The sequence below is a fragment of the Artemia sp. Qi Xiang Cuo genome, chromosome 8 (assembly GCF_049724085.1).
Source record: "Artemia sp. Qi Xiang Cuo chromosome 8, ASM4972408v1, whole genome shotgun sequence".
Taxonomy (NCBI): domain Eukaryota; kingdom Metazoa; phylum Arthropoda; class Branchiopoda; order Anostraca; family Artemiidae; genus Artemia; species Artemia sp. Qi Xiang Cuo.
The window spans coordinates 19,717,099-19,741,134 of record NC_142801.1 but is presented as its reverse complement, the minus strand read 5'-3'; the positions used below and the strand labels follow the sequence as shown (position 1 = coordinate 19,741,134).

At 34.5% G+C, this 24,036-nt stretch overlaps 1 protein-coding gene across 1 annotated transcript; it reads right to left on the bottom strand.

Moving 5' to 3' along the window:
* Positions 1–731: 731 nt before the first annotated feature.
* Positions 732–23,207, bottom strand: Adss (adenylosuccinate synthetase). The gene is made up of 8 exons (XM_089092652.1): positions 23,039–23,207; positions 15,448–15,550; positions 13,322–13,452; positions 11,999–12,147; positions 7,838–8,043; positions 6,904–7,085; positions 5,774–5,894; positions 732–916 (listed from the first exon to the last, which is right to left on the bottom strand). The coding sequence occupies exons 1-8, from the start codon at positions 23,165–23,167 to the stop codon at positions 864–866; spliced, it is 1,074 nt and encodes a 357-aa protein (XP_088948778.1). The 5' UTR covers positions 23,168–23,207; the 3' UTR covers positions 732–863.
* Between the last annotated feature and the right edge of the window lie 829 nt (positions 23,208–24,036).

The following is a 24,036-nucleotide window of genomic DNA, read 5'->3' as shown; positions in this document are numbered from 1 at the left end:
TTTCTCATGCTCTACTGATTTTGCAAAAACTACTACCACTACAAACAACTCGCCGCAGCACCAAGCCGCTTGAGGTCAACACAGCTACGGACACTCCTCCTCTATCCTAATCCATTCAAAGCTTCCCTCTTTACACCCTCCCAGGAAGTTCCCATTTCTCTTTAAAACGGTCCTTATTTCAAACTTTGCGTCTTCTAAGCGTAAAAGTACATAACTGCATATGGAGGGTTTGACTTTTCGGGTTTTCATAAGTTTTTTTAAAGAAGTATATGGTTATGCAAGTTTACACTTAACCAAGTTAAAGAATCGTTTTCAATGTCCTTGGTACTTTGAATACAATTATTTGTTCACAACACTTCTCTGCTATTAAACCTCTTACTGATTGAGTCTATATATGATTGAGATGCTTTGTTCTGACTTTAAGATCCCATACAAGATTGAGCAGTATTTTCTAAGATGAGGTTCAAGATAAAAATATACATTTTTGGTTAGATTCCACTACTTATACCTTCCAATCAGAACGTTCGGAACAGTTGGTGCTGTAGATGGCAAAAAAAATTCAAACTAATATCATGCTTTTTAAAAAAGGATAAACAGATACAATTGTAAAAAAAAAAAAAAATCAAACTTCAACGTGGTGTAGAGTCCTTATAGTGATTCAACTTTCCAGGTTGTAATTAACAGGGTGATTAGACCTAGCTTTCGTTTTATTTCAACATGAAATAGACAAAGAATCAACACTGGTGCTTTAATAAAATCAAAAATGGTCACAACTTTAAAAGCCGGCATTTTGTAGCCTAAACGATAAAATTCAGTAAGTAGCTAAAATCCAAAGATGGCACTAAAATCGGTTGTGATTCTTCTTATGCTTTTTGGATTATAGAATCCCTCGATTGTCCAACACCAATCCAAGATACTGCAAAGAAAAATAACAAATTAAATACATGTAACTGACAGTGTCATAAAGGCTAGAGAGAACCTGTGATAACAGGGGATATTAGCGGGTCAACAGTAGAAAAGATATTGAAAAGTAAAAGAAGTACCGCTTAATTCTTTATTTTATGCTCTTTTCAAATATTATATTTGCGTTTGGGGTAATGCACTCCTCCCTGATTATCCAGATTTAGACCTAGGATGTGTACAAAACTTCAAGCTAACACTATAGCAAAGAATATCTTACTTTGTAATATACAACATGTTCCTATTAATCAGAATATGACGTTTGCTTCCATTGTTATCCACAGTTTGCGGGGGTCAGTGGCATGACTCTGTAAGCTCAGCAAGAGTCAACCCAGCTGTAAATGGGTACCGGGAGAAATCTAGGAAAGGTAAACAGGAAGGATGTGCGAAAGCAAAGGATGGCTGGCCCCCAGCCCCCCATTGCATTTCCTGGCTGAAAGGCCATGAAACGGAGATCAGCACCGCCGGTAAGGATTGCAAAGTCCAATGCCGTATTCTTTACCTTTCCCTTTATTTATCAAACTCGATTTTATTGTAACCACAGGCCTAATGATTTTCACGGGTCAAAATTTCAGCTGTCCATTAACAAACACATACGATGCATTACGCGATGGAAAGCAACGAAGACACATATTATTTAGGTTAGGGTGTATACGAGATCATCATGGGGGAGGGGTACACCATCAGAAAAGCGAATGTGATATTTTGAAAGAGCATCAAATAAAGAATCTAATGGTGCTACTAATATTTTATTAAAACATTTACTTCTATGGAGCCGCTAATGTCGCCTGCTGCCAAGCCTATTTATGGGAACCTGTTCATTTGTGAATATTGATTAAAAAAAAAAAAAGAAAAAAAAGAAGAAGCTAAGACTAAATACCAAGCACAGCTAGCTCAGATGGCACAACATTTGACAACTTTCAGAAAAGCGAATGTGATATTTGGAAAGAGCATCAAATAAAGAATCTAATGGTGCTACTAATATTTTATTAAAACATTTACTTCTAAGGAGCCACTAATGTCGCCTGCTGCCAAGCCTATTTATGGGAACCTGTTCATTTGTGTATATTGATAAAAAAAAAAAGAAGAAGCTAAGACTAAATACCAAGCACAGCTAGCTCAGATGGCACAACATTTGACAACTTTCAGAAAAGCGAATGTGATATTTTGAAAGAGCATCAAATAAAGAATCTAATGGTGCTACTAATATTTTATTAAAACATTTACTTCTATGGAGCCGCTAATGTCGCCTGCTGCCAAGCCTATTTATGGGAACCTGTTCATTTGTGAATATTGATTTAAAAAAAAAAGAAAAAAAAGAAGAAGCTAAGACTAAATACCAAGCACAGCTAGCTCAGATGGCACAACATTTGACAACTTTCAGAAAAGCGAATGTGATATTTGGAAAGAGCATCAAATAAAGAATCTAATGGTGCTACTAATATTTTATTAAAACATTTACTTCTATGGAGCCACTAATGTCGCCTGCTGCCAAGCCTATTTATGGGAACCTGTTCATTTGTGAATATTGATTTAAAAAAAAAAGAAAAAAAATAAGAAGCTAAGACTAAATACCAAACACAGCTAGCTCAGATGGCACAACATTTGACAACTTTCAGAAAAGCGAATGTGATATTTGGAAAGAGCATCAAATAAAGAATCTAATGGTGCTACTAATATTTTATTAAAACATTTACTTCTATGGAGCCGCTAATGTCGCCTGCTGCCAAGCCTATTTATGGGAACCTGTTCATTTGTGAATATTGATTAAAAAAAAAAAGAAGAAGCTAAGACTAAATACCAAGAACAGCTAGCTCAGATGGCACAACATTTGACAACTTTAAGAAAAGCGAATGTGATATTTGGAAAGAGCATCAAATAAAGAATCTAATGGTGCAACTAATATTTTATCAAAACATTTACTTCTAAGGAGCCGCTAATGTCGCCTGCTGCCAATCCTATTTATGGGAACCTGTTCATTTGTGAATATTGATTTAAAAAAAAAAAAGAAAAAAAAGAAGAAGCTAAGACTAAATACCAAGCACAGCTAGCTCAGATGGCACAACATTTGACAACTTTCAGAAAAGCGAATGTGATATTTGGAAAGAGCATCAAATAAAGAATCTAATGGTGCTACTAATATTTTATTAAAACATTTACTTCTATGGAGCCACTAATGTCGCCCGCTGCCAAGCCTATTTATGGGAACCTGTTCATTTGTGTATATTGATTAAAAAAAAGAAGAAGCTAAGACTAAATACCAAGCACAGCTAGCTCAGATGGCACAACATTTGACAACTTTCAGAAAAGCGAATGTGATATTTTGAAAGAGCATCAAATAAAGAATCTAATGGTGCTACTAATATTTTATTAAAACATTTACTTCTATGGAGCCGCTAATGTCGCCTGCTGCCAAGCCTATTTATGGGAACCTGTTAATTTTTGTATATTGATTAAAAAAAAAAGAAGAAGCTAAGACTAAATACCAAGCACAGCTAGCTCAGATGGCACAACATTTGACAACTTTCAGAAAAGCGAATGTGATATTTTGAAAGAGCATCAAATAAAGAATCTAATGGTGCTACTAATATTTTATTAAAACATTTACTTCTATGGAGCCGCTAATGTCGCCTGCTGCCAAGCCTATTTATGGGAACCTGTTCATTTGTGAATATTGATTAAAAAAAAAAAGAAGAAGCTAATACTAAATACCAAGCACAGCTAGCTCAGATGGCACAACATTTGACAACTTTCAGAAAAGCGAATGTGATATTTGGAAAGAGCATCAAATAAAGAATCTAATGGTGCTACTAATATTTTATTAAAACATTTACTTCTATGGAGCCACTAATGTCGCCCGCTGCCAAGCATATTTATGGGAACCTTTTCATTTGTGTATATTGATAAAAAAAAAAAGAAGAAGCTAAGACTAAATACCAAGCACAGCTAGCTCAGATGGCACAACATTTGACAACTTTCAGAAAAGCGAATGTGATATTTTGAAAGAGCATCAAATAAAGAATCTAATGGTGCTACTAATATTTTATTAAAAAATTTACTTCTATGGAGCCACTAATGTCGCCTGCTGCCAAGCCTATTTATGGGAACCTGTTCATTTGTGAATATTGATTAAAAAAAAAAAGAAGAAGCTAAGACTAAATACCAAGCACAGCTAGCTCAGATGGCACAACATTTGACAACTTTCAGAAAAGCGAATGTGATATTTGGAAAGAGCATCAAATAAAGAATCTAATGGTGCTACTAATATTTTATTAAAACATTTACTTCTATGGAGCCACTAATGTCGCCTGCTGCCAATCCTTTTTATGGGAACCTGTTCATTTGTGAATATTGATTAAAAAAAAAAGAAGAAGCTAAGACTAAATACCAAGCACAGCTAGCTCAGATGGCAAAACATTTGAAAACTTTCAGAAAAGCGAATGTGATATTTGGAAAGAGCATCAAATAAAGAATCTAATGGTGCTACTAATATTTTATTAAAACATTTACTTCTAAGGAGCCGCTAATGTCGCCCGCTGCCAAGCCTTTTTATGGGAACATGTTCATTTTTGTATATTGAATAAAAAAAAAAGAAGAAGCTAAGACTAAATACCAAGCACAGCTAGCTCAGATGGCACAACATTTGACAACTTTCAGAAAAGCGAATGTGATATTTTGAAAGAGCATCAAATAAAGAATCTAATGGTGCAACTAATATTTTATTAAAACATTTACTTCTGTGGAACCGCTAATATCCCCTACTACCAAGCCTATTTATGGGAACCTGTTTATTTGTGTATATTGATTAAAAAAAAAAGGAAAAGCTAAAACTAAATACCAAGCACAGCTAGCTCAGATGGCACAACATTTGACTCTTGTTCTTGAAGTCATGGATTCGAGCCCCTATATTAGACCTATTTTCCCAATTGATATTAGATTACTTTAAGGAGATAAAAAAAGAAGAAAAAACGAAATAACAGATGGATAAAGGGGAAGGGAGTTTTTTTCTTCGTAGATATTTCCAAAGTTATAATTTTTGTAAATCAAATCTGGTTCATCTCATGGCTGTCTCGAGACAACTTCAAATCGTGTATGTATGTATGTATGTGTGTGTGAGGGGGGGGGGGGGGTCAAACAACTCTGATCATAACAAAAAATTAGATGCCACTTTTTTCATTTTTTATGGCCGCCTTGAAATTTGGCTCTAGCTGAAATAGATAGAGCCGATTCACTTCGATTAACAGATTTCAAGTTACCTTTTGACAAATTAAATAACTAAATATAAGCAAATACTTGTTCCGTTTATGTTCTGGATGACAGCGGAAAAATTTGTTTCTCTTGTCGGCAGAATTCCATTTAAAATAATGTGAATTTTCCAAGAAGACTTCATAGAGCCTCAATTTCAATCAGACATACAGGTCAGTATTCACACAGCAACGTCACTTGGCTTTTTTGCTTGACAAAGTTCAATGGTAAGGCTATAAAATTCCCGTTACCCAATTTCCGTTTTAATTTTTAAATAGGTCTTGGCCAGAGCTGACATATCATTATATATCAGCTCTGGCCAATCTTTATATAGATTGGCCAATCTGGATCGTTATATAAAATGATACAGAAGCTGCTGCAAGCACTTTCAAAATTTAATGGCCTATATCCAGAACAAAGCCGATAATAACAATTAAAGGGAGAGAGAGAGAGAGAGAGAGACAGAGAGAGAGAGAGAGAGAGAGAGAGAGAGAGAGAGAGAGAGAGAGAGAGAGAGAGAGAGAGAGAGAGAGAGAGAGAGAGAGAGAGAGATAAAAAGCGAGCTGACCAGGTACTTGGAGAACGTCTTCAATAAACTGGACATAGGCTTTTGCATTTTCAGGTAAGTCTGAATACTTGCGAATCCCCGATATATTCGTCTTCCATCCAGGTAGGGTTTTGTAAACAACCTGGAAAAGAAGAATTGCACAAAATATGTTTATTTTTAAGAGGTAAATGTTTACATGATGAACATTGTAACAGTGCTCGAATGTTTACATTGGAAACATTTGTTTACATTATAAACAAACAACAAATGATTCAAAAGTTAAGTTAATAAACAGAGTAAACAGGATATTAGTAAGCAACATGGCGCACTCCTAAGAAGATTTTTTTTTTTCTTTTTATGGAAAGTCTTACATTTTGGCTGCCCTCTAAATTCTTCACAAAGCTTAGAAAGTCTAGAACCAAATTCTCAACGAACTGTTTCTGCAAAATGTCTAAAACTTATTTTCCCACTCCGGTAAAATTATAAAAATAATTGCATTTGCCCTTTCCGTTTGGGTAGAGCAATATAAATATGAACAGAACTACCCTTAGAGAGGTATTTATTCTGTTTCTGTCCATATGTTAGTTTTTTTTTGTTGAAAGATGTACGCATTGCAAATCGACAGTAAGAGTGCTGGGCGAAGAAACTAGACCCTGGTGGAGGCTGTGACCTTGATGTACAGAACAGAATCAACAAAGCCCAAGTCATCTTCTCACAACTCCGCCGCCATTTGTGGATCCGGCGGGAGATCAGCATGAAGACAAAAATTTCTGTCTATAAAACGGCTGTTAGATCTGTTCTCTTCTATGTAGTCGAAACTTGGCCACTGAAAGAGCTTCATCTCCATGATTTGGAAGTCTTTGACCACAGCTATCTACGAAAAATCCTGAGGATTCGATACTCCGACAGAATCTCAAATGTTGATGTGCGCCACCGCTGCTGTAACATTGAACCCACCGCCATGATTGTCAAACAGAGAAGACTGCGTTGGATTGGTCATGTCCTTAGAAGACTCAACGACCGCATCAAAAAGCAAGTGCTTCTAGCTGCCCCGTCGCCAGATTGGTGCAGGCGACCTGGCGGTCAATTTAAGAATTGGTGGACAACTGCCAAAAACGACCTCGACCCCATTGGCGGATTTCGAAACTCACTGAAGCACCAATCAACCTGAGGCTAAAACAGCTACGCACGCTCCTCCTCCATCCAGGCTCCCTCTTTCCACCCTGCCAAGAAGTTCCCATTTCCCTTAAATCTTTCTTTACGACAACCTCTGACCCACTCGGGGGCAACCTACTTTTCGTTTGGCCATAGGCAGTTGCCCGACAAGAACGATCTTGGACAATATGACAATAAATAAAAGTTCAAATAGGGATAAAATCCTTTTAATAGACAGTGATAAATTTCATAAAAATACTAGATATTTCGGTCACATATGCAGTGACCGTCGTCAGTAGTAACACTAAACTAAAACAATTAAAAACAATAATTTATATAGGAAATAAAATAAAACTACATATTGTTTAATATCCTTATTCTTTCCAAAGAAAAAACGGAAACTAGTCTCTTTGACCTTCTCAGATCCGGACCTAAGACCTTCTTAGATTAGGTCCGGTAAGGATTTTATCCTTACCGTAGGTAAGGATTAGGTCCGGTAGGCCTATTCATACTTGGAAATTAATAAACTAAATCGTATTTTTTTCACTTCGTACATACTTTTAAATATTATATCACACTCATTACGAAACTGACTTGATCATTTTCTACTGACCTTTTTTGAAAATATTTCCGCAATTTTATTTGCCATATTGTCGATTTTAATTACCATTAAATTCATAATAAATACATATTCGCTAATTTGGCAATAATTTTTTCAAAATAAACTTGAACACCTGAATGAAACAATGTGTTGGCTAGGAAGAGTGTTGACAATTTAAAAGCAAAATATGAGCTTCGCCACTCTAACTGGTATAGGATCACTGATAGCCAGATACATCATCAGCATTTTATAAGTGATCATTCAATGATTGATGATCAATGATTGGCATCAGTGACTGGCTCTACGAGACTACAAATAGAAGAACTTACCAAAATCTATATCAAGCATAACAGCATTAGCCCCTTCTATAAGTACTTTCTTCCCAGCTTTAATTTGATCTTGAAGAAATGACACAGATTCAACGACATATGGGCGGATTTTCTCTGCATGCTGACGATATTTAGCCAATTCTTTGTCTTCATCAACTGTTAATGAAGGGTGTGCAGCTCTAAATGACCTGACAATGCTACGGAACCTATAAATACGAATAAGTCAATATTCTTAACGTCAATATGCCTTAATAACATTCGTTGAACAAATACTTGATAATTAATATAAAAAAAGGAAAGAAATAACCTAGATATTCCTCGATTTTTAATCTAATTATTTGAAAAAAACTACGTTTTCTAAAGAGTTAAAGAGGCTGAGTTACAAGGTCGAACCTTAAAACGTACAGGGATTAGGAGGCAAAGTTGGGGGGCTGCCGCCCCCAAACCCCCGCTTTCGCAGCCTTTAAATAAAAAAAAAAGGTTTTTAAATTGAAAGTAAGGAGCGACATTAAATCTTAAAACGAACAGAAATTATTCCGTATATGAAAGGGGCTGTGCCCTCCTCAACACCTCGCTCTTTACGCTAAAGTTTTTATTGTTTAAAAAAAAGAGTTGTGAGAAAGTCAAACTTTAGCGTAAAGAGCGAGGCCTTGAGGAGGGCACAGCCCCTTTCATATACGGAATAATTTCTGTTCGTTTTAAGATTTAATGTCGCTCCTTACTTTCAGTTTAAAAACTTGTTTTTTTATTTAAAGGCTGCGAAAGCGGGGTTTGGGGGCGGCAGCCCCCAACTGTGCCTCCTAATCCCTGTACGTTTTAAGGTTCGACCTTGTAACTCAGCCTCTTTAACTCTTTAGAAAACGTAGTTTTTTTCAAATAATTTCTGCACGTTTTTGTACAGTTTATTGCTTATTATTGCTTGACTAACTGTTAGCTGATCGTGTCAGGAGTTAAAGTTGGGGGGCTGCCGCCCCCCAAACCCCCCGCTCTTGAACATTCTTGTGTTAAGGCTTTTAATTCCTGAATACTCACATCACGTCGTACAGGGTGCCTCCTAATCCCTGTTCGTTTTAAGGTTCGAACTTGTGACTCAGCCTCTTTAACAGCCCCCCAACTGTGCCTCCTAATCCCTGTACGTTTTAAGGGTCGACCTTGTAACTCAGCCTCTTTAACTCTTTAGAAAACGTAATTTTTTTCAAATAATTTAAAAAAGAAACTGAGTTTCTTTTTTAAAGTTTAAATTCAGTATATAAAAAATTTGCTCTGACGGTGAATCGAACCAGAGTTTTACATTTGACAGACTAAGGTATCAACCGCAGGAGTAATGAGCAAGAGCTGTAATTGTTTTTTAGTAAATGGAATCTTTTTTCGCAAAGCAAATTCCCACAAAACTTGATATTTGGTTTTTGGAAAACAGGGAAGGAGTGATCAGATTGAGCTGAAATTTCGAGGATAAGCTCCCAGGCCCCAGGAAAGCTTATCCTCTAAATTTCAGCCCGATCAAACAGCGTTAAAGGGGGTCTGTGGTGGGAAAAATTAACATGGGCTCTTAGTGGAAAACGAGGTTTTTCGTAAATGTTAATTCGGGGGATATTTTTTTCGATCTGAAAATATCAAAAGGCCCTAACAGGTCGAATTCTGCTTTGAATGAGTCCTCATTCACCCGGATCAGTTGCCAACTGTGGCCTGTAGGCGTGGATAAGAAAAAAAGAAATGATGATGATGAATTTTAAGTGGCTATATTTGGTTTTTTGAAAACAGGGAAGGAGTGATCGGATTGAGCTGAAATTTCGAGGATAAGCTCCCGGGCCCTAGGAAAGCTTAACCTCTAAATTTCAGCCCAATCGGACAACGTTAAAGGGGGGCTGTGGTGGGAGGGTCGAAACTTCCGGCCCAGTTTACCCCATGAAGATAAAGTCGGAGGAGGATGAAATTTTGCAAGTTTCTTAGTTTGAGCTTGGGCTACAAAATGCGATCACCGCCGTCTCTCTGTGACCTCTAGGACCTGAAATCGCTTAACATTGTGGTGGGTCGCCTCTTTATAGAGGCACAAGTGTGCCTCCTTGATCTTTGAAATTCATGGATTGTCATCACATCAACTGGAGTGTCATCAACTGGATTGTTGTGAATGGATTGTCATCACTGGTGACCTGCATAATGCATACTAGCACTTTCATGTGGAAGAGTCAAACGGAAACTTTTCAGTCGCTATGTTCAGATCCAATAAACGTGATTTTTTTCTTGATTAGTAAGTTTATTTTATAGTTAATACTAGTCTATACTTAAAAATAAATACAGAGAAAGTTAAAACTACACTCAGCTTAGAATGGCTGAAGAGATTGAATTTATTTTTCCGATTTCAAATACCTCTGTCTAGGAACCATTGCAATCTATTTTCTTTGAACCTCGTAATAAATTAATATAGCTAATTTTGCCCAGATTTCGGGGGATATAATATTTTAGAATTTCTCAAGGGCGGACAAAGCTCAACAACTTCAAGAAATTTTAAGGGTTCGTATCTCAGCTAATTCTAGACAATTTTATCAACCAAACTTTGCAATTGGATTATAAATATCGAAGACATCTTGTATGGATTTTTTAAATAGCACAAATTTGAAGGAGGGCGATAGTATCCCCAAATAAAAAATACTAACAGGAGAATGAGAAATCTGAAGTCTAACTGACTAACCCCGAAGAGAAGGACCGGCAGCAAAACGGGGCAAGGGAGGAGGCTGGCTCTAGTCATTGGTTATGGACCAATGACGTTCTAAAAATAAAACATATTGGGCAGAGTCATAGTGCTAACCAATGACTTTCAGTCTTGGAAAAGCGCACTAGCAGTTCGATCTGCAAATGAAAGAGTCCTATGACTACCCTTTTATTACAAAGTGGTTGGGGGAAAAAGAAGAAAAAATGAATACAAAATACTATATCACTCTGTATTAGGGCAACAAAAGTGGGCTGTCTATGAAATAAAATTCAGCTTTATCTAGTATGACTATATTGTTTGAATTTTAAATTGCATTAATCAAATGATTGCAGGTCCTATTCAATATTCGCGAGACTTTATTATCAATGTAGCAAAAGTCAATACAACGGAAAATATACTTATACTTACTAATTTACATTCTAGTTGTTCTCAACTAGTCAAAAATCCTGTCGGAAGACATACATAACAAAATAGAAGAGACCATAGCGGTAAGAGCTAGAGAAAAAATTTGTCCCCTTCCCCCACACAAATTAGAAGCCCCCTTACCACCTCCTCTCCAGAAATTTGAAAGTTTCAAGTAGATCCTCTAGCCATGAGACAAAACAGGGTATGCTTTCTTGTGATGATGAAAACCTTGTTTTTCATCATAAACAAGTTTGAACTTGTTTATAGCCTCACTGATTGGCTTGGAGTTATTTACCAGTTGTTTAAAACCACATGGGGTTGGTTAATTAAAAATAAGATTAATCAAAAAGCTTCTCCTTCAGTTTTCCTTCTAAAACTTTTGATAAAATTTTCTCAAAAAAACTTCCCCTTCAGTTTTCCTTCTAAAAATTTTGATAAATTTCCTTGCACCCCCCCCTAAGGATCTTCTCCAACTTTACTGTTCTTTTCACTGCAGTTCTTTTTCACTGCAACTTCACTGCATTTGCATTAACTGAGGTCCTGGAGCCCCATTCATAGGCATTTGCATAGGGCTATGCACCATTGGATATTGTCCAAAACTAATAGGTGTTGCTGGGCCCCTTACCGGGGGGCCAGCCTGGCTGTTTATATTGGCACTATTGTTCACCTGTGCTCTAAGATGATCACAATTCTTTCCACTTTGTTTAAACTCTTCCTCGCTCAATATTTCAATTCAATTCACCTTTGAATCAAGGTAACTCGCATTAATTACATTTGCATATATATATATGTATATATATATATATATATATATATATATATATATATATATATATATATATATATATATATATATATTATATATATATATATATTTACTAGAGCTATTTGTGACGTAAAATTCAAATTCGGCAACCATGCTGTGAAAGAAATTTTTAAGTTAAATTCTATTCTTTCTTTCTAAATTAAATAAAGTGAAAAAACTAGATAAACAATCTAAAGATAAAAAATGGATAAACAATCTAGATGAACAATAATTAACATACCTCTCTGTAAATAAACTGAAGTCTCCAATCAAGTCTGAGATTCTAATCCCTTCTCGGCTGGCTTTAGAAGAATAAGTTGGTCCGATTCCCTTTTTGGTTGTACCAAGAGAATTTTTCTCCCTTTGTGTTTCTTGAATGCCATCAACGTTCTAAAAATAAAACATAGTTTTGGGCGGAGTGAAAATGTTGAAAAAACAGAAGTTTAAAACATTACACACACTGAAAAAGAAAAAGATGAAAATAAGTAAAAGAATATTGGATTATGGGCTTATCACAAGTCAAAACTATAAAAAAGAAGAAAAAGTTGGCCCTGACCAGGAGCAATCTCTATTGTTTCACTACAATCTAAACCTCGTTACAATTACTTTATTAGTTAACTAAAAAGTAGACTTTCCCGTTTTTTGTAATTCTTAGTTAACTTTGATGAATAAAGTAGCTTCTAAGTCTTTCTTAGGTTAGGAAGGCACTGATAATAATTGCCATTATCATTGCCAATACCATTTCTTAATTTTCGACTAAAATGTGCCACTCTCAGAGAGGTATGTATCAGTCATAGAGGTACGTGTTGCTGAAGAATCGATTTGCAATGGAGATTGCGGATGAAATTACTTAGGATCCGGAAGATGCACCCAGACGGGGGATATTGCAATGTCATTTTAAGGAAATGAGAGGACGTTGACAGTCTGGGCTTATCTCAGTTAAAAATAAGAATGGGATTTCAATCAATGATTAGGAAAGTGCTAAAGAGAGATGGGCAAGACATTTCGAGAACGTGTATGATAGAACGTGTGTCATTAGAAATGATGTAGAAAACAATACAAAATTCGACAATCTGGAAGTGAACAAAGATTTATTTTGCATCATAAAATCAGAGATAAATTTCTAAGGATTAAGAATATGATTTTGAAATAGGAAAACTCCTTTATCTTAAATTAAAATTAGCCCCTTTTATAAGAAATTTAAAATTTTAATTAATATAAGGAAAACTTTGATAAGAGAAGAATAGTGTTGTTTTAGAAAAGGGAGAGGATGCAATGACTGGCTCTTAGATTACAAATTGAGAAGCACCTTGAGCACCAGATCCCTTTATTCCTCAGTTCTATAAATTATGAACAGGCATATGATTCAGTGGTAGAGGAGCTTTAGTCAAGGTCTTGACCTTGTATGGTACACACAGCTGTGTCAGAGTGCTGTGTTGGCCCAAACAATCTTGCGCTCAGTTGGGAAAAAGCACCAGTTAGTTATTATTTTATTTATGAAAGAATTCGTGGACCTCATATAATAAAAACAAAGGGGTGAAACAAACAGTCATAGAATGCTTACCTGATGGAAGTCAAAAACAATGTGCGCTTTATCTGATATGAAAAGGTTTGTATCATCTATCTTCAGATTCTTCTTAACATTTTTTTCGATCTCATCAAAGAACTGATCCAAGTGTATAACAACTCCATTGCCTAAAATAAGAATAATTGGAAAGAGAGTGGGCAAATTCAACTTGACAAAGTAACAGAAGTAGACGAAAAAGTCAGAATAAAGAGAACACTTGTATACAGTAATCCTACAACAACACTGCAAATATACCAACAAAGCTAGGAATAACTCTAAAATCTAAACTTATCACAGGCAAAAACAAGTCCAAGCCTTTGGGAGGAAGACTATTTGTCAGTGTCTGTGGCACTCTGCTGCTTTACCTTATCAATGTTGACCTCATGGGGCTTTTCTTGAAAGGTGTTTGTATTACGTCATTTACTGATGGCACTGTTCTGTTTCATCTCTGGAGGGTGTGACAAGGAAAATGAATCTTACATTGGAAACGGTATAGTTGGTCTACTGTGTGTAAATTTGCACATCACATATTTAATGACACTCCATAGAGTTGGTATGCTGCTAGATGTGTATGGCCTGGTAAGTTTAAGCGGTAAGTGAGTTCAAAAAGCTGACCATCTTTTCAACCTTGGCAAGGCAGGGCTACCTTTAAGGTGTTGGAATGGCAGGGTTGGAAAGGGGGTGTTGAGTGTTGGCAAGCGGTATAGACTGGATTTGGTTATTATTATTTCTCTACTAATTGTTGTTTGATTTCTATTTTTATTATTTATTTTATAGGTCATTTATACTAACTTTTTTACAGCAGATTTAATTAAACATTTGATATGCAGGTAAAGCAGTCAAATAGGTAAGCAGTTACGTTTTGCACAAGTGCAAACCCACATAGGTTTTTTCCAGCATAAAAGTGTTGTTTCTTATTTAATTATCTATGAATACTGGAAATAAAATTTGAACTTGAATGTTTCCCTTGGCAATACAGGTAAAGATGAAGAAATTAAATTTTTAAACCATTTCTTCTTTTCAATTATTTTGGGGAATGGGCCTGGTCAACAACAAATTCTGACCAGAATTGACAAATTCTGGTCAACAATATCATGTACCTCTTCACCTCTTGCCAATACAGAAATATTATTAATAGGAAATGTGTTTTAGAAATTTGAAGTTAATTTCTTAATAAAAGAAAATAATCACTCAATGGTTTTTCATTGGAGCATCCCCTAGAGGCATAGGAGCAAAAACGCTGGAGATGTAAGGCTGAAGCTCTGGATGCTGGTATGTAATTTCTTCAATTACTAGCAAATTATTTAGTTAAGTTTGAACCATGATGGTTATCCTTTATTACAGACAAGCTAATGGAATATGGCACAATATTGAGCAATCTATTATGAGTCCTGAGTCATAAAGGAGTTGAGATCCATGCATTAACTTAGTAACCATTTCATGTACAATAGTTTTGAAAGTTGACTTCTCTTTGCTATAGTCATATTTTATGCAATTTCCTCTCATTCACTAACTTTTGTTTCTTTCATCAGAATCCATAAATAAGTAGACTGAAACAAAGATCAATTCAAAAAAATAAAATTTGCTTGACAAGAAATCTTGGTTGCCAGGAGATAAAATTAGCAGCTAATTACCAGCCAGAAAACTACACAGCTGTTACCAGCCAATAAAATTTGCTTGACAAGAAATCATGGACACAGCTAGTTACCAGCCAGAAAACTACACAGCTGTTACCAGCCAATAAAATTTGCTAGACAAGAAATCCTGGTTACCAGCAGATAAAATTACCAGCCAGCAAATTACACAGGGGTTACCGGCTAATAAAATTGGCTTAACAAGAAATCCTGGTTACCAGCAGATAAAATTACCAGCCAGCAAATTACACAGCTATTGCTAGTAAATAAAATTGGCTTGACAAGGAATCCTGGTCACCAGCGGATGTAGGTCTGAAGATTCACACAAAGCATGGACAGAGAGGAAAATCCCCCTCTGGTATTGCCTACCTCAAAAAATAGAAAATGTAACTTTTTTCTAATTTAAGTTATACAACTAGTACATTTTAATAAAACTGGAAAAAAGCTTACCATTCTCTTGCTAGAAATACCAACAAAGATTCAACTTACCAACAAGAGCACTGCAGTTTTTATGAGCAAGCCCACTAGGAAGCAAATGAAAGTCATAGTCTTGGCCTTCAACAACTACAGTGTGCCCAGCATTATTTCCACCCTAGAATTATAGAGTATATTAAAAACAAGATTTAATACTAATAGCTATTTCTGTTTCATTGTGTTACCAATCAATCATTAGTTGAGAAAATATAAAGAATTGGATTTATCATGAAACTCAGATTTATTCTGGGGGTGCCTTATACAGTTTCCCCCCTCCCTTTAGATTAAAAACAAATAACCTTTTCGGTATTGTCATTAAAAATTGAAAGAAATCCCTCCCTTTTATATTTTAAAAACACCTTTTTTATTTTCATAAAAAGATCACACACACAAGCAAAGTAGCAATGCTACTTGGCAGTTTTCAAATTTGTTGGCAGATTTTGTCTGAAAATACCATTTTTACATATAAAAATAATTGTTGCTCAAAGATAAGCAGTCAGAACAGAAAGTTGTGCTCTGCCGTGCAAGAAGTGGGGTAGCATGGTAACATTGCTACTTGGCAGTTTTCATGGCCTAGTAAAATTTGTTGGTAGATTTTGTTTGAAAATACCAGTGCTTCCACTATCCCTGAGTTTTTGGCAATTTCCCCTAAAATCTATCTTCTCGAAAAAATATCGGTTCCCCAAAAATCCCCTTTCGTTCAGGGTTGCCACCCCTAGTGATTTATCACTAGCGACAATTCAGCCCTAGTAACTATCACTTTCACTTAACTTGACGTAATTTTGTCACTACTTTCCAAAGTTTTTGTCTCAATTATTTACCACACATCAAAAACCAGATATAGATCATTTAATTACTGACCTTTCTTCCTATGCTAGTAAAAGCATAATGTTTATAAGACTATACAATCCTGGTAAAGAATTAAATTAAAAAAACAATTTTTTTCAACTGAAAGTAAGGAGCAATATTAAAACTTAAAAAGGAACAGAATTTATTAGGTATACAAGGGGGATTGCACCCTATTCCACACCTCGTTCTTCAAGCTTAAGTTTTTTGGCATTTAAAAAATTTACTTGTTGTTCTAATTAAACAACCCTTTTGTTTCCGGAGTCACTTTTAAATACTTGGTACATACTTTAAATTTAGCGTAACGCGCGAGGTGTTGAGGGGGGGGGGGTGACTCCCCTTGTATACATAATAATTTCGGTTTGTTTAAATTTCTAATATAGCTCCTTACTTTCAGTTAAAAAAAACTTGTTTTTTATTTAATTTCTGATTGGTTTTTAAATAACGCCAGGGAATCTGGCTTCACTTCCACAGAAAAATCCCCCTCCCCACGAAAAAAAATCCTCTGAAAAATTCAATCCTGGTAAAAATTTACCCCGGACAATTACCCTTAACACCTCCAAGCGAAAAATTGAATCAGTAAAGAGAAAACAAGACGCATAAAAAAAAATTGTACATGAATTCTGGGAAATTCCCCCTGAAAAGTTCATCCCCTGGAAAATTCCCTCTCCATGGAAAATTCTTGCGATGAAAAGTTCTCCCAGCGAAAAATTCGTCCTCCCCTCTCCACACACAAAATGTATGCATACTTCCCAAAATACTAATACTGTACAAACACTATATGTAAACAATGGGCAAACTTTATAACTTTAAGACCTTTCCCAAGGGGCTATAGGGAGGGGGGGGTATCTCCAAAGACAGTTGTTAGGCCTTTCAACTATGCTAAACAAAATAGCAATCTCATAATTTTGATTGAACAATTTTGGGAAAAAAATGGTCAGATTGAAAAATTATTCTAAAATGAAAAAGGGAAAAGCATGGTACCTATACAGAGGGGAAGGAGATTTTGTGATAAATTTGGAGATATTTTCATTATCGAGCTTTAAATTAGATGAACATACCACTCGAGACCTTTTTTATGCTCTTCCAAAATATAACCATTGTTTTCTTTGGAAATTAAATGGACCCTTTAAGATGATACCTTTTTCTCTTATTTTCTACAATTTAGTTTGAGTCTTATTTTCTTTTACTCTAGGTTTTGGGCATAATATATTAATCTTAAATACATAATAATTCAATGTGTGATAGATTATAGGGTACTTATGTATTATACCACCAACACTCAACTTTATGCTGTGTAAAACTCAAGAACAAACTGGTTTTATCTGTCTGTATTAAGACACAAACGGGTTTTATCTGTCTGTATAAAGTATTATATATTCATCATGTTTGTTATTTTTCATTTTTTCACTATTATTTCACTTCTTGAGTGTTGGCGATACAATACATAAGTACCAATTAAAGGAATTGACCTTTTTGCCAGGAACCTTTACCATTTAAAAATTTGTTGAATTTCACTTTGTTTGGCATCTAAAAATTAAGTACTTTTCTTTTTTTCTTGAGCATTTTATTTTGTATATAACCTTTTATATTCAAAGTCCCCTCTTCCTTCTCCCCTCACCACTGCTACTCTGGTGCCCTCCTCCCTGAAATGTTTTTGGCAGGCGTCCATGCTTGATTGAGTAGTTCAACTGCAGTCTCTTTATGGTCTAGGAAAGTTGTTAAGTAAGTGAACGAAATTTTACAGAATTGTTCTACTCAAATTAAGGCATTGGAATGTTTTAATACCTAGGCCTACCTCCACAACTTCTAATGCTTGAGTAATTATTAACCCTGTATGAAGGCTAATCCTGAGATAAAAGTAAATATTTGGTTATTATTTCCAGATTGTTTTGTAGAAGTTTTGTATTATTTTCAGACTTTTTTTTTACAAAAGGTTGACCTTAATTTCTTACTCTGCTACCAAACATCTGTGTTTGAAGATTGATCAAACAGTTTGTGGTAATGAACTGTGAGTAACTCGACCCAACAGGAATCAAAACTCTAAAAAAGCAACTACAAAATAAAAAAGAGCTGTTTTCGTTTTTGATATTCTTTTTTTTACCAGGTGATGTATCTCTTCTGAAATATCTCTCCTCATGAGATGTATGTATCTTTTCTCACGCTGCTGCTTTTTAAAAGTTGTTCAAACTAAAAGCTCATTAAGTTTCAATGTTGCTATGTGAAAATTTACTTTTAAGTTGTTGTTATCTGTTATCCTTGTGGCCAAGTTTTTACTTACCCCACTTCTCTTCAACTAAAAATGAATATTTGTCCAAATCTTGCACAAATAACCAAATTCTCTCTAATTCGTCAACTGAAAGAATCTTATAAAAGGGCTGGTAGCTATCAAGGTGTACATACAGCTAAAACAGGTAATGGGAAAGCTGGTGATGGGAAATTATGTTTATTTTGGGGATTAAATTGGGACAAAACTAATATCACAGCTTCACATTGCATTTACTGCCTGGATACCAATCAATATTGTTCTCCCAGAAAATCAAATAGTTGTAATATAGTGATCAATGAGCATCAAGCATGCAGTTGGGTATGCATTATTCTTAGAGTACCAATAGCATTGGAGTGTATAACTCAGTCCATAAAGTAACAGCAGTAAGCTATATATAGTATACTTCAGACTTTGAACACTATACTCCACTAGCAGCATTAGAGTAAATATGATACAGTACTTTTGATAATGGTACATATAAATTATGGAGTATGATATTTATGGCTAGTATATGGCTTGCCTCTGAATTAGATTACATTGTTAATTGTGATTCAGAAAACTATTGATATTTATATCTGCAATCTATACTAAGTTATATTTGTTACTTTTCTGCAAATTTTATGTATAAAAAAACTTTTTGTTCAAAGCTCACACCTGCTTGTTTTCAATTGAGGCTAACTTAAAATGATTAGAAACTGACTTCAAAATAAACTATATAAAAAAACTATAAATAATGTGTAATAATAGTATATTACATTATATTAGAATATTACACTGTATTATAATTGTATTATATTGTAATACTACATTATATATAACTTATAAAATAAGGTATAAAACATCTATACTAAAAAATAGACCACACAAAATTTACATAGCTCCTTACCAACATAAACATGGACAGCAATGAAAAGGCTGATGGTAAATTCAGGTTTTGCAAAACGTGAACATCCAAAACATTTAGCACAGTATATTCTACACTACTGGTTATAAGCAATGGAAGGACCTAAGTGTTGTTAATCCAATGCATATATTGTAAATATATACTATAGATATACCACGTTTTCATGTTGTAATTTTAGCCCTAGATCCATTCCTAAAAGTTTTGTTTGCCTAGCTTTATTTTGCTTGGGCTCTACAAGCACTGCTTTGCTTGTACTCTTTTACTGGACATTGCATATTCATGCCTGAAATTTCTTTACAGATTAATTTAATTTGACTACAAAGCTGGTCAGTATTCCAACCTATTATCAGGTTATATTATCTATATATAGCACCATTAAATTTGATGTAAACACTGAAATATACCTAAAATAGTAAATGGATCATTGGAACCCATGTATGCAACCTTGGGGCATTCCACTTCCAATAAAAGATGAAATGAAAAAAAAATTGGGTATAATCATCAAATATTAGAATTTGATTTTGATTTAATACTGAAAATGGACATTATGCAAAACAAGATCCATGTACTGATTAAAACTTCTACTAAAAGGTTAATTCTACAAAAAAAATAACTACTTAGCTGTTGGCACAATTCACTAAAGTACCCAGACTATCAAGAAGCTACCAGACTAAATGAAGTTAACCAGACTATCAAGGCTTTGCACCTATTGGAATCTTCCTCTGATAATGTCTCTGGTCTTAAAGTTTCAAGCCAAACTTCTGCAGTTCAAACATCAAATGTCATCAGAGGACTCTTTTTGATAAGTTTTATAGCATTTCATGAGCATAAAATGTGGGAATGAAATGATCTTATTAAACTGAAATGATGATGTTTATCACTGAGAATAATGATAGTAGATATTTGGCCTAGCAGAGCTTAGTAAGAGATTAAATAGTCTTGACAGAGGTTATGTTAATGTAGAACTGACCTTTGACATTTTTTTCATGATGGTGAAAACTCTTGCCAATTAATCTCTAGCTCAAACAAGGCCCAAAAAAAGAATTTTGATCTAGCTTCTTTGCTAAATCTTGATCAATAAGATAAAAATTCAAAGAAAGAAAATATATAAAAAGAGGTAAAACTTTTATATTAGTGTAAGTACTGCAGTTGAGTTTGTCAAATGATATTCTCAGAAAACAACCCAGTCCTAATTATTCCATTGGAAGGTATTTTGAAGTGCCCACTTCCCCTTCTTCCATCTCTAATGACTCTGAACTTTGATGAGCTTTTATTATCCTTGTGTTGCAAAACTAACTCTCTAAAAAATAAATTGGTAAAATTCTAGGGTACTTATCTATTAGCCAGACAACATGCAAGAATTGAAGTTTGGTTAATGCTAATTAAATAAAACAAAATATAATAGTTAAGAAACAACTTGGCTATATATTTGCTAACTTGGGCTATATATTTACACATTAGAGGGGGGGGGATATAAAGCATAGCATATATTAAATACATAACCTAACCTAATGTAGGTACCTTTTTTGCCCCTTCAACACTAAAAAACTAAAGTTTAAATATTGTTCAATGAATGAAAATCCCCTGTTTGCCTAGCACAAACCTGTTTTTCCTATCTGATCTTTGTGATTCTCAATGCAATTCTTAAGTGTGATTTCTGGCTAAATGAAAAGTACCAATTCTAGTTTTGGAATATTTGGCAATTTTAAAAATTATCCGAGTTAGGTGAATAAAACTCTCAGGAATACATCAAGGGCTCTAATGGTCTCCATATTTTTTGAAGCATATTTTTTTGGGGGGGGAACATATTTTGAAGCATCTACCTCTACTCCTTCTCTCTCTAGAGCAAAGTAAAATTTAACAATCTTTGTAATATAAAAAACACAAAGAAATAAATATAAAGACAACAAACAGGTCTGTGGCCAGTACATGAAAACAAAGAAAAACAAAATATTTCACCCATATCTAACAAAGCATCTTCAGCATTGGGAAAAAAAATAAACTAAAGCTAAAAAATATATATAAAACTAAAATAGACTAACATAGATCTCCTTCCTATAACAAAATAGATCTCCTGCTCAAATGAGGCACAAGAAAAGTGTTTTGACCCTCATACCTTTACTAAATACCAATTTAGTCTTTAGGTTTGAAAGATCTATTTCTCTATTTTAATCTATTTCTTAAATTAAAAAAAAACTTGATATTGCTTCAAAACTTCTATCTATTTTCAAAACTTAGAGCCAATGAAAATAAACTAAATATTAAGGTAAAATATTTTTTGTCAGCATCTAGATAGGTATATATCTGGCATAAATGTAATCTTCTTATCCCTAGAAAAAAATGTAGGCATACTAACTTGAACATAGTTTTCTGGGGTATTTTTGGTGTATATAGCATAATCCAGTAAAATTCTAGACAAGCTACTTTTTGGTATGTTGAGAAGTGATATGGCTTAAAATTTTATTGAAATATTGGGAACTGCATTTCCAAAACCTAAAGCAAATGAAAAAGAAATCACTTTCCAAGATAGCAAAAAGTAGTTCATCTAGAATTTTACCTGTTTTGGCACAGGATCCATTGCTTAAAGGTTAGGGCTGTTTTTTCCACTCATCAATGTGCTAAGATCTTATATCTTTTGTCAGAAAGTGCTTAAAAGTGAAATCTTTGAACTAAGATCTTAATCTTTTGTCGTTTTTATGCAAACGTCTTCCATCATTCTGCTCTTATCAGCGGTCTGAGAACAATGATGAGTGTATAATCAAAGTTCTCTCATCATTGTTCTATATAGCAGAAAAATGGCATCTTTCACACATTTTGCTAACATAAATGAGCTGTAAGATCTTAGAACAAAGATGAGTTAAAAAACAATAATCTTTGCAGAAAGATGTAAGATCTTAGTGCTAAAAAATGGGCCTTTTTATTTTCCAAACCTAACCACCTTCCAAGATAGCAAAAAGTAGCTCATCTAGAATTTTAACCATGCTTTACTCTGTAGGTTCATTTTCCTAAATTCAATTGGTTCAATTTCACTGAAAGCTTAATTTTCCAAACCTAAACACTTTCCAAGATAGCAAAAAGAAGCTTGTGTCAAATTTTACCCAATCTAGATAGAAATGTTGTGTATACAAGCCTAGGAATAAGGAAAAGGCAGAGTAGTTTGGCATCACCTTCTTAGAGTTTATTTTAAGCTAGACCCTTGATGATTTTAAAAAAATTTCAATTAGCCTACCTAATTTAACCATCCAAGCCTACTTTTCAAAAAAGCCCCCATTTTATAAAAGAGTCTAAGCTAAGATGTATCAATAGATTCAATTAATATAGAAATATATCAGCCTATTATGGCCATACATGAGATCAAAAAAGGAGGGGGGTATATTATCAGAAAAAACCCATGTTGGCCTATTTGAAAATAGCCTAGGATAGGCCTAGCTTAAAATAAGGAATACAATATCACTAGGCTACTTTTTCTTTATTGTCCTGTTTATTTTAGCAGTGGTCAACCATTAAACTGATACCAAGCCTAACATATATAATCTTACTTGATTTAAATCCCAATAGGCTAGCCTAGATCTTAAATTGAAGCTCACCTGGCATCTGCAGCACAAATCAGCAGACTCTGCAAGCAAATCCACAATTTTTCCTTTTCCTTCATCTCCCCATTGGACACCGAGAACCACATCAACTTTCATGTCATTTATCCCGTTTAATTTTGCCATAAAAAAATAAAGATGTGAGTGAATTGAAAATTCTGCCTAAACTGACGCAGTCAACGTTGCCACACTACTTATTTATATCTATTGGGATGGCCTGATTGCAATTTGATCACTTTAATGTCATCAATATTAATTTCAGGTATGAATAATAAGCCTATAATGTATAACAACAAAATCATTGAGACAAATCTACAATTCATTTATCATAATTAGTTTCTTGATATCATGTCATTAGTTTACTGCAGGAACATCGTTGTTTTCTGACTAAATCTAAATTGAGGTGAAGAAACACCCCTTCCTTCCATGGTAAATAAGGTTATTATATAGGAACTGATTTTTTAATGTTTTGTGTTCAATATTCAACTTTAACTATCGATTTGCATTCAAAACAGTTATTCAAAATTACCGCATTTAATCAATTCGCTTCTGCATTTTTTTTTTACTAATAGAAAAACATCGCTAATTCTAATAAGCCGTGTAGTGACACCACAGTTTATATAATTAGTGATTGACACAGATTATATAAATCTGACACAGTTTATATAATTGACACTAATCATAAAAACTGTGTGTGACACAGATGGGTTAAAAATTGCAAAAGGGTTCAACCCAACTAAAGGTCCCAGGAATATTTTCTGCTCGACACTAAGCTGGCTAAAGATTTCTTGTGGACTCAAAAACATGTAGTAGTATCTGACTAGTGCCGTAATTTCGTCAAAATCTGGGGGGGGGGAGCTGGAGCCCATTTTCCCAAATTAAGTGAAAATGACAATGAAAAGCATGTAGTACCATAAAGGCAAATATATACAAAAGAAAACTGACCCAATTCTGTAGATGCTTGAATTATACAGGCTGTCTTAATTTTGACAAGA